At 42.0% G+C, this 13,051-nt stretch overlaps 1 protein-coding gene across 1 annotated transcript in view; it reads left to right on the forward strand.

Annotated features, from left to right (window-relative positions):
• ZMAT4 (zinc finger matrin-type 4) overlaps window positions 1-12,609 on the forward strand; it is a 254,802-nt gene extending 242,193 nt beyond the window's left edge. Inside the window, exons 6-7 of the mRNA XM_042936666.1 lie at window positions 11,747-11,918; window positions 12,463-12,609. Coding sequence (XP_042792600.1) covers window positions 11,747-11,918; window positions 12,463-12,609 — 319 coding nt within the window. The remainder of the gene's footprint in view (window positions 1-11,746; window positions 11,919-12,462) is intronic.
• The last annotated feature ends 442 nt before the right edge of the window (window positions 12,610-13,051 follow it).

Genomic DNA, 13,051 nt, shown 5'->3' on the forward strand with positions numbered 1-13,051 from the left:
TCTGTATCTCATCCCTCCACCTCCACATCTGAGCCTCTGGTCTCTTATCTTTTCTGGCGTCCCTGCATCAGCCTCCTAACTTGCTGCCTGTGGGCCCATTTTCCTTTCTCTGTGCCATTCCTCCGCAGGAGCCAAAGTCAGCTCTCACAAATGCAATCTAGATTTTATTCCTCTCCACTGAAAATCCACTGAAGGTTGCCCATTGAACTCAGAAGTGCATCCAAACTCCTCTTGCTGGCTCACACAGCTGAGTGCAATCTCATGTTTACCCACCTCTCTGTGCTAGCTCACACCAACCTCCCCCTGCCCACTGTACTCTAGGAATGCAGACCAGCCTTTGTTCTGATTTTCAAACAGCCAAATGTTTTTCTGCCTTAACTTTGTGTTTACTAGCTGGAATCTCTTCCTGGTGTGTTTTCCAGCAACCACCATGTGACTAACTCCTTCTTGTCAACCAACTCTAAGCTTAAATGTCTCCTAGGTGTTCTTTGTCACATAATTCTATTTTAACTCTCTACCTAGCACTTATTCCCCTCTGCTATTCCTTCCTCCCTTCTTTCCTTCCTTTCTTCCTTCCTTTCCTCTCTTTTTCTTTCTTTCTTTCTTTCTTCTTTCTTTCTTTCTTTCTCTCTTTTTCTTTCTATTATCTATCAATCTATCTATATCTATCATCTCTCTATATATATTCATCCATCCACCTATCCACATATGCTTTCATAAATAGGATAAAAGTTACAGAAGAACAGGGATTTTTCTGGATCTTGTTCCTTGCTGTATCTCCAGTGTCCAGAAGGAGCCAGCACACAGAAAACCTGAACTACATTCTAGTATTAAAGACAGAGACAGATAAATTTATTATAATATGGGAAATGCCATGTTAGGGGAAGGCAGAGAGTGCTATAGAAGCACAAGAGGGGCAGCCAACCCAGCCTGTGAGAAGACTTCCTGGAAGAGGTGGTATTTGACTTGAGTTTTTAATGAATAGAAGTACAAGAAAGGTAAGGATGTTGGTCTAAGAAGTGACACCACCACTTTACTAATGTAAAGGCTGATTTGGATCTTTAGAAAAGAGCCTGGTGAAGAGAGAGAGAAATAGGCCTGAGCCATTAGCAGGAGACAAGAGCTCGAGTAAGTAGTCCTAAATGTCATTAATGAGAATGAGGGGGAGAGAGGCAGAGAGAGAGAGAGAGAGAGAGAGAGAGACAATACTTATAGGTAGTGGAATCACATTGAAGGATTTATTTATTTTTTTAATTTTTTAAATGTTTATTTGTCTTTGACAGAGACAGAGAGACAGAGTGTGAATGGGGGAGTGGCAGAGAGAGAGGGAGACAGAATCTGAAGCAGGCTCCAGGCTATGAGTTGTCAGCCTAGAGCCCGAAGCGGGCTCAAGCCACAAACTGTGAGATCATGACCTGCACCAAAAGTCAGTCTCTTAACCAACTGAGCCACCCAGGTGCCCCCACATTGAAAGATTTTAAAAATATTACTCTGACAGCAGATTGTAAAAGCCTAGAAACAGAACAATTAAGAGATTAGTAAGGTAGTCCAGGCAAGAGGTGCCAAGCTCCTGAGGTAGAAGGGTGTTTGGAGCACTGGGTGGAAGAAGGGCTAGGGGGTGTCATCTAAGACATTAATGGTGCCATGCAGTGAAGGAAGGACACCTGCAGGTGGACTCTGCAATGGCCTGGACTTCAGACTTGAGCGGTATGGACTGGTGGCATCACTTGAATAAAAGAGGAAAAGTCGATTTGAGAGAAAGAGGAAAATCATGAATTCAGTTTTATCCATGTTAAGTTTGAGATGTCTGTGTAGCATTGAGACAGATTTTCCAATAAAAATTGAATGTATAAGTTGGGACAGGAGGGTTATAAAATTAGGAGTGGAAATACAGATTTAGGAATCCTCTTGGAGGTATTCATTCAAACGATGAGCGAAAGCACTATTGAATAAAAGGACATATAGAATAAAAGGCAAGCAAGGATGAAACCTTGGAAAATAGCAAAATTTTAAGTGTGGGTGGGAGAAATTATGTGAAGGAGATCAGAAAGAGATAGTTATAGAGGTAGGGGAGTCATGTGGCTAGTATCTCAGAACACTGGCCAGATTTTAAGAAGGAGGGAGTGATAGGCAGAGTCAAATGCAGGGAGAGAAATCTGGTAAGATACAGTCTAAGTGTTGTCTGAATAGTCTGGAGTGTGCTGTTTTGATAACCTTAGGGAACGCAACGTGTGGAGTGGTCAGGAAAGAAGATTGACTGGCGTGTTGAAGGGTGAGTGAGAGGTGAGAAAGGGAAGATGAGGGAATAGAGTATTCACTGGGTGACTTAACTTTTCAAAGAGTGTGAGAAAATCTAGAGAAGTTAGGACCAGAGAGCTCCAGACTTGAAAGAGAAGATCCTGTCCTCCAGTAGAAGGAGGGCCCCACACTCTGAGACTGGAGGAAGAACAGAGGGATCATAGGTACATTATTTATTGGAGGGAAGGAGGCAGGGGGAGTTTCAGCTGCATGAGTTCCATCTAATCAGTGAGGAAGGACTGATTAGGAGGAGAGGCTGTATATTTCATTCTAAAGAACACATGCTCTGACACTTAGTAGTTGTCACATAACTCACTAGTTGTGTGATGTCTGGAAAGTAGCTTAACCTCCCTAAGATTCAGTTTCTTTATCTGTAGAATGGGGATACCAGTGCTGATCTCATCGGGTTATGAGAATCAAATAAGATCATTACCCTAAAGCTAAGCACAGTGCTCCATCTAGGCAAGCTCTCAGTATATGTTAGCTGCTGCTATTGTTGTCACTGTTGATCGTGAAGGCTGCAGGGGATATCTGAGGTGGTGACTAAGAAGGATTTGAGAGGTAGTTGATGAAGAACAAATAAAAAGATAGGCAAATGTTATTGGTAACCCAGCTGGGATGGATGAGGAAGTGGCATGAGGCAGAGTAACATTTCCCCCAAAGATTTGAGTGTATTTATGATTGTTTAACATTTTCAAGTGAGCTCTGTGGAGGCAGAAGTTTGTCTAATGTTCTCACTGATGTATTTCCAAAATCTCAATTCATTTGTTTAGTTAATTTCTGTTTGTTTTAAAAGACAGTGATGGGTTTATAATTGTTGAATGCAGAAGCAGAAGTTGGTAGTTTGATTGCAGTTCTAATGGAAGCCTGCTCTATCCTTGCCTTTTACCCAATTATGAAAGCCTTTAAGTGACAAAATTACTTAGGGATGAGCCTACCTTTTCTCATGTCAGGTTATATAACTATAAGGAAATTTAGGGAATGAAATACTAAGATGGAATAGTAGTGACTTTGATATATGTAACACCTGTAATTCCTATACCCCTGAGTGGCAGAAGTGGCCATCGGCAATGCTTCCGTTAATTTCCCTCACTTTCAAGTGTCCTCCTATGAAAACTGATGTTAACAAGTGCTGTGCAATTGGATATGATGATTATATGAAATGAAGTGTGTGAAATACCTGGTGTACACCTTGGCACAGAATGAATAATCAGGAAGTATTTCTTTTCTCTCCCATATTAGCTAACACAGTCACTGGTGTGGGAATGGATTCATGCAGAGAGTATAATATAGAAGAACTGATGTTAGATTGAAATTGAGGGGTCCTGAATTCTCATGCCATCCATATTACTCATTTTCTATGAAACTTTAAGCAGTTCACTTTAAGTCATCTACCAAATGTATAATAGTAATTTTCCTACTTTCCCAATGGGATTATTGTGAGGATCAAATGAGATCAGACATGAAATGCTACCTGAATGTAAGGTGCCATTAGTTTGGTCCTTAAAACCACCTGAAAGGCATTCTTATCTTAGGATGAGAGTACATCATGGCTTTGGAATTTGTTTTAGCATTTTCAGGCCCCATTTTTCTGTGATGGCACAAGAAACTCAGCAGCCTACTTGAAACACAATGTATCACCTATTATAACTGCAAAACATCAGAACATCCAGATTTCCTCTGTATTAACTATATGCTATTGTATAAGAAATTTTCCCAAAACCAAGTAGCTTATGCAACAAATATTTGCTATCTCATAGTTTCTGTGAATCAGGAATACCAAGACATAGCCTGGGGTTGAAGACATCTTCAGGCTTGAATGGGGCTGAAGAGTATGCTTTCAAGAGGGTGTACCGACATGGCTATTGGCGAGAGGCCTCTGTTCCTCCCACAGGGCTCTCTTCTCATCCAGAGTGAGAAATCCAAGAAGAACAAGGAGGGGGACACAGTACCTTGTGCAACCAAGTGTCTAAAATCACACACCATTAACTGTATTTTTTTTCAAGAAGCGAGTTAAGTCCAGGCACAGTAAAGGGGGAGTTGGGGTAGAGACTAGTCTCCTTCCCTTGAAAGGAGGAATATGAAAGAATCTGTGGACATATTTTAAAGCCACCACACTTTTTCATAGAGTCAAGGAGTGATCATGTGGAGTCCCCTTGGGCATCAGCGGAGCGTGTGGCTGCCTTACTGGTCAGTGATACATTTAGCATGAGGAGACTTATTCTAATACAAATATTAGTTCAATTTATTGAAAGATCTCTAGTGTAAATGGTTTATTTGATCCTTTCCAGGAGATGGGTTTTAGTAAGTAGACTAGGGAGGATTTGGAGAGTAAGTACAGGGATGGGGGAGTGGCCAAGTGGGAGAAGGACAGAGAATTAGCCCCTAAAAGCACAGCTTTACAACTACATGTGTTTATGGAGAGCTGGGCTATGAGGCCTGAGGAGGACTAAACTCTTTGAAAAGTGGCAGTAGCAGCAGCAGCTCGATTGGTGGACAGATGACCTAAAAAAGTAGTAACGATACTGGAAATGTTCCTCAGACCCTGCAAAAGAAGAGCTCTCTCCTCAGAACCGGAGCTGGGAATACAGCCCGAAAGAGTGAGTGGGTTCACAAGAGTAAGAGAGGGTTATTATGAGAAACCTTTCCAAGTAGATTTCAACTTTGGAGAAATACCAAGCTGTAAATTCATCTCAGACATTTAAAATGCATTAGATGCCACCACAGCCCTGGCTGTCAATTCAGCCAGCATTTACTGAGCAGCAATTGTGTGTCAGATGCTGTTCTTGTGGCATACACATTTATCAGTTCATTCAATCCTCCAAAACACTGTATGGGAAGTTTAATTATTATTCTCCTTTATAGGAGATTAGTGCTCTGGAAGGTTATGTTCCTTGTTCAAAGTCACACAGGTAGCAAAGGGAAAAACTGGGATTTGAATCCAAGTTGTTTAAACTTTATTAGCTTTAATTTCTTAAATGAGAAATTGCAAATGCAGACATATCAGGGATTAAAAAATATTTCTTAAAACGTGGTATCTCCCTAACTAAAAGACTGGTATCTGCCTTGTTCCATGAAGAGTACCTTGCTCTTGACAACACAGTTCAAAATGAGGGTGATGACTTTCAGATCTCTTCCGCGCATTGATATCTTTCTCATTCAGAGATGAGGCTGTGTGTTTCCCACAGCAAACTGCCCACCCTTATTGAACATTCAGGCTATACCCAATCCCAATGCATCTTCCACTATGTAACAACTAATGACAGCCTAAATACTCAAACAGGGCAACCTAAAATTACAAAATTTCAAATACTTGATTTATAATTAGACTTTTAATTAAAATGTCAGTAATTTGATATCTTTTTCATAAACCTTATCTGTAAGAATTTGCTCATTCACCATTATTCCTTCAGGGAAAAAAAAAATTTGCTCTTTCTCCCTCCTGTCTCTCTAAGACTTTTGGTTTCTACCCTTGCCCTGCAGGCCTGTGTGCCATTCATCCAGGCCTTCCTTCATTTAGCCAGTAAAATGCATTCACTTTTTCAACATGCATTTATTGAACATCTGCTATGTGCTAAGCACTTTTCTAGTCACTGATGAACCATTGTGGGTTGTGAGCCAGCCACTGTGCTTGGCTCTGTGGGTGCAGAGATGTTGTGTAAGACACCACCACTCTAATGGAAAAATGCAGCATAACAGGAGATGTGATGGCATTTCAGGTAGGATACAGTGGAGATGTATGAATATTTACATTTCTAATATTAATAGTGCCATTATTATTTACAGTATATAATATACTATTATTACATATGATATATCATTTTGCCTAGGGGTCATAAGATAGAGGAGAACCATGTCAGATAAAAAGTAGGCTTGGGGAACCTGGGTGGCTCAGTTGGTTAAGCGGCCAACTTCGGCTCAGGTCATGATCTTGGGGTTCATGAGTTGGAGCCCCATGTTGGGCTCTGTGCTGACAGCTCAGAGCCCGGAGCCTGCTTCAGATTCTGTGTTTCCATCTCTCTCTGCCCCTCCCCTGCTCATGCTCTGTCTCTGTCTCTCTATCTTTCTCAAAAATAAATTAAAAAAAAAAAAGTAGGCTTTCACCAGACAGTCATTGCATTAGTCTGGGACTGGATCCCCTGAGATGTAGCTGCCAAGAGAGGATTAAATGTGTAAGTACATCATTAGGGGAAAGAAGTGAAAGAGAAAGTGCAATGTGATGCAGAAGAAACTGGGAAAGCTGTTAGACCACATGTCTGGCCCTGAGTAAGGGAAAGAGGGAGGGAAAAGTCAGGTGGAAGTATCCTAGACCATTGTATGGTCCTTGGAAAAAGGAGCCAAAGTTGGCCTCAGAAGAACTCCCGACCTTCCAGAAAAGATCTGCCTTAACATCTCTGCTGCCCTCAGGCATGGTCTGGGAGGAGCCCAGGAGAAGTAATCAGAGCTCAGTGTCAGAACTTGCATCTCTGTCTCTCTTGGTCGATACTGTTCCCTGTAGCTGCAGGTCTGGGAGGCACCTTGTCACTGTGAGGCCAGAACTCCAGGCAAGAGGACAGATTAAACAAAGGATTTGCTTAAAGCAGCTTAGTACACTTTAGGAGAACAACAAACTCAAAATGGCTGGAGAGTAAGGTGCATTTTGGTTGGGGAAATGAGGAAGCAAGAAGGGCAGGTATTGAGAAAAAATACTGGAGAGGGTCAGTAGCCAAATTACAGAGTCTAGTGTGTAAACCTAAGGGATTTGGGCAATGAGGAGACATTGGGGAATTTTAAGTAGGGAAGGGACCTAATCAGGTTTTAATAAATCAGTGGATGGGTTAGAAGATATGATAAGAAACAGGGAGAGGAGGTCAAACAACTTATATTCCGAACTATCATAGCCACATTAGAAATACTAGCTCAGGGAGTTGCTTGACAAGTAGAATGAAGATCACTCAATTACCAAGTATGTGTGAGGAGTCTTTGATTCCCAGATTTCTAGACAGAGGAGCCATTCCCTCAGCTAAGGACTGTGTAAAGAGACACTGGTTGGGAAGCTAAAATGTCTTGGACAGTGTGGCATTTGAGGTCTCTCAGCACTGTCTTACCCAGCGCTGAGACGAGAACTCAAGGCTTGAGATGCATGCTGGGGAGTTGTGAGCCTTTCTTTCTCAGGAGACATTTTAATGACACAGCACAGTTGGCCGACTGCCTCAAATCTTGTAAGGAGAGGGTGTTAGTGAGCTTGCTTCTCTTCATCTGTGTCTCCCTTTTGACCTTTGTCTTCTGAGCAGAAGTTAGTAAAGAGAAAAACAGCTACAGATTAATGTAACAACTATGAGATCATGAAATTGCAGAATTAACTTCTCCCAAATGGACAGGTACTCCATCAGCCCCATCCTTGTCTTTGTCTTTCTTTGTTTTGGGAGAACACAGCCTTGCACTCTCCAAACAGATATGTGGAGTGAATCTGCAGACACTGGTCAAGAGCACCCCTATCTCTGGACAGCTGCTGATGGATGGGTGGCCAAATGTATCTGACTTCCTTGTCCCAGCAGGGCAGAAATCACCAACAGAAATCGCCAGAATCTCTGATAAAACATGTGCTTTGCTTCCAGACCTCCTTCTTATTACTTAAGTTTCATGCCATTAATTCAGGCAACATAAAAATTGCCAACCAAAATTGTATGCATAAATCACACAATCTTGGGGCAAGGGAGAAGAGAAAGAAAGATCAGTGTGATTCTCTGGGGGATGTGAAAAGGGCTTAAGATCTCATTTTTAAAACTACCTGCCCTGGGAGATGTGCAAAGTACTTCATAGCATTTTTTCCTTCCCCTTTTCTCCTCCTCTTTTTCTTCCTCCTCCCCCTCCCCTTCTCCTCTTCTTCATCTTTATCTCATCTTCTTTTTTTTAAAGTAAATTTAAACTTTATTTACTTATTTTGAGGGAGAGGAAGAGAGAGAGAATCCCAAGCAGGTTCTGCACTGAGCACGGAGCCCAGTGCAGGGCTTGAGCCTACAAACTGTGAGATCATGACCTGAGCCAAAGTCAAGGGTCAGACACTCAACCGACTGAGCCACCCAGGTGCCACTCATCTTCTCTTTTTTTAAAGTTTATTTATTTATTTTGAGAGAGACAGAGAGAGCATGATCAGGGGAGGGGCAGAGAGAGAGGGAGAGAAAGAATCTCAAATAGGCTGAGTGGTCAGTGCACAGAGCCCAATATGGGGGCTCAAACTCATCAAACCGTGAGATCACAACCTGAGCCAAAATCAAGAGTTGGATGGCTAACTGACTGAGCCACCCACATGCCCCTATCTTCATCTTCTTTTAATTCACAGAATCCTTAATGATCAGCCCACTTCTTAGTTCAAAACACACTAATGGCTGTCCCTCTTGTTCATCATAAAAACCCAAGCCTGCACATTGGCCTACAAGGCCCCCACACACCAAACCCTCCTACCTCCAGTTATTTCTTTGCTTCCTCCAGCTTCTCCTCCTCCTTCCCTCAGCTGCAGCCACACTGGCCTCCTTGATGCTCTTGGAGCCCTCAGCAGTGCTCTGGCCTCAGAGTGTTTGTGCTTGCTGATCCCTCTTCCTCCCAACCACCTGTCACCTGGCAAGTTCCTAGCACACACAAATGGCAATTTCCCTGACCACTCCATTCAAAATTGCAGCTCTTGTTCCCACATCATCCACATCCTCTGCCCTGTTTTATTTTTCTTTATAGTCCTTATCACCTTCCCATGCACCGTGCAATTTCGTTATTTTCATGTGTTGCCAATGTCTTCATACTAAACTGTAAGGCATGGAGTTTTGCCGCTTTGATTTCCCACGGTGTCATCATCACATTGCAACAATGCCTGGCTCTAAAGGGCCAATTCTTCATGATCCCCATTCATAGATGGGGTGACTTAGCTGAGAACACTGAGATCACTTTCCCAGGTCACATGATCACTACACAGTGAAGCCTTAAATTCAAACACAGATTGGTCTGGCCCCAGGATCCACATTCTTTTCTCCACATTGTGGCTTCTTTCCTTTCCAAATTGCTAATTAAATACTTTCCTAGTATCAGGGGATGGCTTCCATTCAGAGAATGGCCACTCTCTAGACTCTGAATTCTTGGTCAGGGAGTCAGACTGTGAGAAAGGCCAAGAAAGGAAAGAAATGACATCAACACTAGCGTAGGGGTTCTCCATGCTCACAGGAGTGAAATGCCCAGCACTTCATGAGATCGCTGGAAACACCCTTCCCCACCCCCAGTCTGGATCACAGGCACACAGGCTGTGGGAAAACTGGTGACACACACGTGCCAGCCAAGAGTTCCATGTAGATTGCATTCACAGATGTCTAATTGAAGCTTGCTGTTTATTAACAGAAGCTGCTTTGCCATTCAGAAATGGGAGTTAATCAAAATATGGCAAATGGCGCACCTTGAGAAATGTCACTCCTTATCATGATTGCATTTCCATATTTTTTCCATGTTTGGTGCGTGTATGAAATGCTTTTAGAAATTATACACTACTCACACCAGCCCCTGGTGGCAGGATGCATCTGAGTCTGTTTGGAGGATCTGGCAGAAACGGTATTGAACCATATTTCAGTGCAGCTTTATGTGCTGCGCATAACCTACATTTCTATAGCAATCGGTTAGAAGCAGAGCAATTCCTGGCACTTCTAGCTCACACAGAGCCCCGGAGAGCCCTGCTCCCTTCTCCCTTCCCTCTCTGTCAGTCATCAGGGAGTAAAGGTCAGGGGCTGGAAGCAGATAATTATGCTGCCTCAGGAATCAGTGTTTCCCTCTTAGAACCCTTGGAATGTAATTCATTTCTCATGTCTTTCTTCTCAGGTATTAACAAAGTCAACAACAAAAAAAAAAAAAAAAGATTTTTTTCCCCATCAGGACTTGCCAGCCCTGATTGAGAGCAGTCACCATGAATTTTAATCACAATGTCTATTTTTCAGCCCTGAATTTTCCATAATCAATTGCTTTTTGTTTATTAATTGAAAGCCAATATGTATAGGGTTTTAGAATTGCTGGATATTGACCCCTAGGAGACTACTCATTCACATTCAGAACCTGGCTGGTGTGTGCTTCTCCATAGAGCCCAAACTTATGTAAGAGGTACATTAGAAGATGATTTTTTCTTGTTGAAGTGATTCACTGTGTGGTTCTTTAAATGGGTTAACTTGTGCTGTAAATTAATTTACACAAAAGAGAGTCGAATCCTCTCTCATTATTTATTTATTTTTTAAAGGAACAAATCTATATCAGAGGTGAGATACAGGTGGATTCTCCTTATATTGACCTTTCTTTCTTACCGTGTGCCTCAGGGCTTTGCTCTGGTTTGTTTTCCTCTAGTTACTCTACCCTGTTTACATTTCTGAGGTGGGTGAAGGAGGTTGTGATGTCAGGGGCATGTTCACATGAGTGTGACTCATTGCATCCCCATAACTTCTCCGAGGGGAAAAGACTATGGTGATGGCATTTGAATAGGCACACATTGATTGTTGTTTGTTTTCCAGGATGTAGTGAGGGGATGTCAGTGTTTCACAGGACTACTGGAATCAGAATAAAGCATTCTTTGATTTCTTTTCTACTTGGCACTCCCTAACACTTCTTCTCCCATTTACTGATTGTATTAGTTTGCTAAGGTTGCTGTAACCACCACAGACTGAGTGGCTTATAAAACAGAAGTTTATTCTGTCACCGTTCTGTAGGCTAGAAATCCAACTCAATGTGTCAGTAGGACCGTGCTCCATCTGAAGGTACTGGGAAAAGATGTTTGAGGCCTCTCCCCCAGCTTCTGATAGTTCCTTGGCTTGTGGTAGCCTAAAGCCAATCTTCACATGGTGTTTTCTTGATAGACATAACTGTGTCCAAATTTCCCTTTTCTGGAAGAACACTGGTGAGGTTGGATTAGATTAACTCTACTGCAGTATTAGCTCATCTTAACTAGTTACATCTGCAATGACTCTCTTTCTAAATAACGTCACATTCTGAATACTGGGAATTAGATCTTTAACATATGAATGGGAATCACATAATTCAGTCCATAACACTGACCATTTTTATCTGTTGTTGCTTAACAAATTATCCCTAAACGTGGTGCCCTAAATATTTACTATCTCACAATGATTGTGGGACAAGAATCTAGGCATGGTTTATCTAGGTTCTCTAGCTCTGGGTTTCTTCTAAAGCTTTAGTCAAGCCTGCCCTAGGGGTGAATCTGTCTACAGTCTCACTCAGGTGATTGTTGGCAGGATCTGGTTCCTGGTGAGTGGTTGGAATGAGGGTCTCCATTCCTTATGACATACTGGCCAGAGGCATTTCTGGGCATGGACAGCTCATAACAATCTGAACAAGCAACATGGCAACAGACAGTGTGGGAGGTAACAAGATGGAAATCACAGTGTTTTATAACCTGATCTAGCAATAATACTGTCCATATTCCATTTGTTAGAAGCAAGTCACTGGATCCAGTCCACACTCAAAGGGAGGGGATCTCAACAGGACAAGGATACCAGGATGCAAGGATCTTTGGAAAGCACTTCTCAGATGCTGCTTACCTTGGTCTGCCCTCTGGGCCATACTTTTTCATGAAAGCCTGTGCACGTTTGTATCCAGCTAGTTTGGTGGGCTTGCTTCTTGCCAGTAGACTTTCTAGGGTCGGCCAACCTCATTTTTTATTGTCTCTACTCCTTTCAATCCAAAATACCACTGTTTCTACTGATCTAATTTTCTCAAAAACTCTGAGAGATTTCTGTGAATCTTATTGGGGTTTGCTGTACTAGAAAAAAAAAGTCACATCCTGAAATCTCTTAGAGAAAAGCTTTTCTCTAGTTTGGATTTTGTTGAGAAGGCTGAAACAAAAGTCCTCATACTTCCCAGGGGTCCTATTGTTCCCGAGACAACTTGTATGTAGTGCCCTCACTCTCTTCAGCAGCCCCTTGTGTGGGACCCACTAATGGTCTGATCCTTAGATCTTTTTGAAGTCCTAACCAAGGGCAATGCTGTCTCATTCAGCTTTATTTCTAGACCACATTTTCCTGGCAACCTGGAAGCCATTTCTTAATTTTAGCATCTTTTGCTATCTAGAGAAGCTGAGAATTTTCAAAATCATCAAATCTTGGTTCCTTTTTGTGTAACAGTTCTTCCATCAATCTGTCACTTTTGCAGTTTACTGTAAGCAGTAAGAAGAGGCTGCAACACAGCTTGAAAATCTCCTGGGCAAGATCACCAAGTTCATTAGTGCTGGTCAAGACAAAATTGTCAGGTGGAATATGTACTTTAACAGCCGTCCCTCTCCCCAAACCCTGGGAATAAATACATATGCTCCCTGTGGCATCTCCCTGCTCTTCTCCCCGCCCCCCACTCTCCACCCCCTCTGACTTCATTGCCCTTTGTAGTTCCTATGTTTTTAGAACCCCCAGTCTGGCAAACATCTTGTTTCCAATAGTTCAAGTATTAGATTCAAGTCCTTGGACACTTAGAGGTCTGTAGTGATAGATTCATCTTACAAGCAAACCATTGACAATGCTATAGTTAGCTAATATGCTATTCCCACTACATTATCTCAATTAAAAAATACACCATAGACTTTAAAGAGTATTAAAGTCATATGGTTATATAAAGTTATAACTCTAATGATTTACATTTGAATAGTTTTTCCACTAATTTTACCATTTACAAAGGGCTTTAATTAATCCATTTATTTGTCACCAAAGTCCTATGCAGGAGTTGTCTTAACCTCAGTTTAGAGAATAGA

This window comes from Panthera leo, chromosome B1 (assembly GCF_018350215.1).
Source record: "Panthera leo isolate Ple1 chromosome B1, P.leo_Ple1_pat1.1, whole genome shotgun sequence".
Lineage (NCBI taxonomy): Eukaryota > Metazoa > Chordata > Mammalia > Carnivora > Felidae > Panthera > Panthera leo.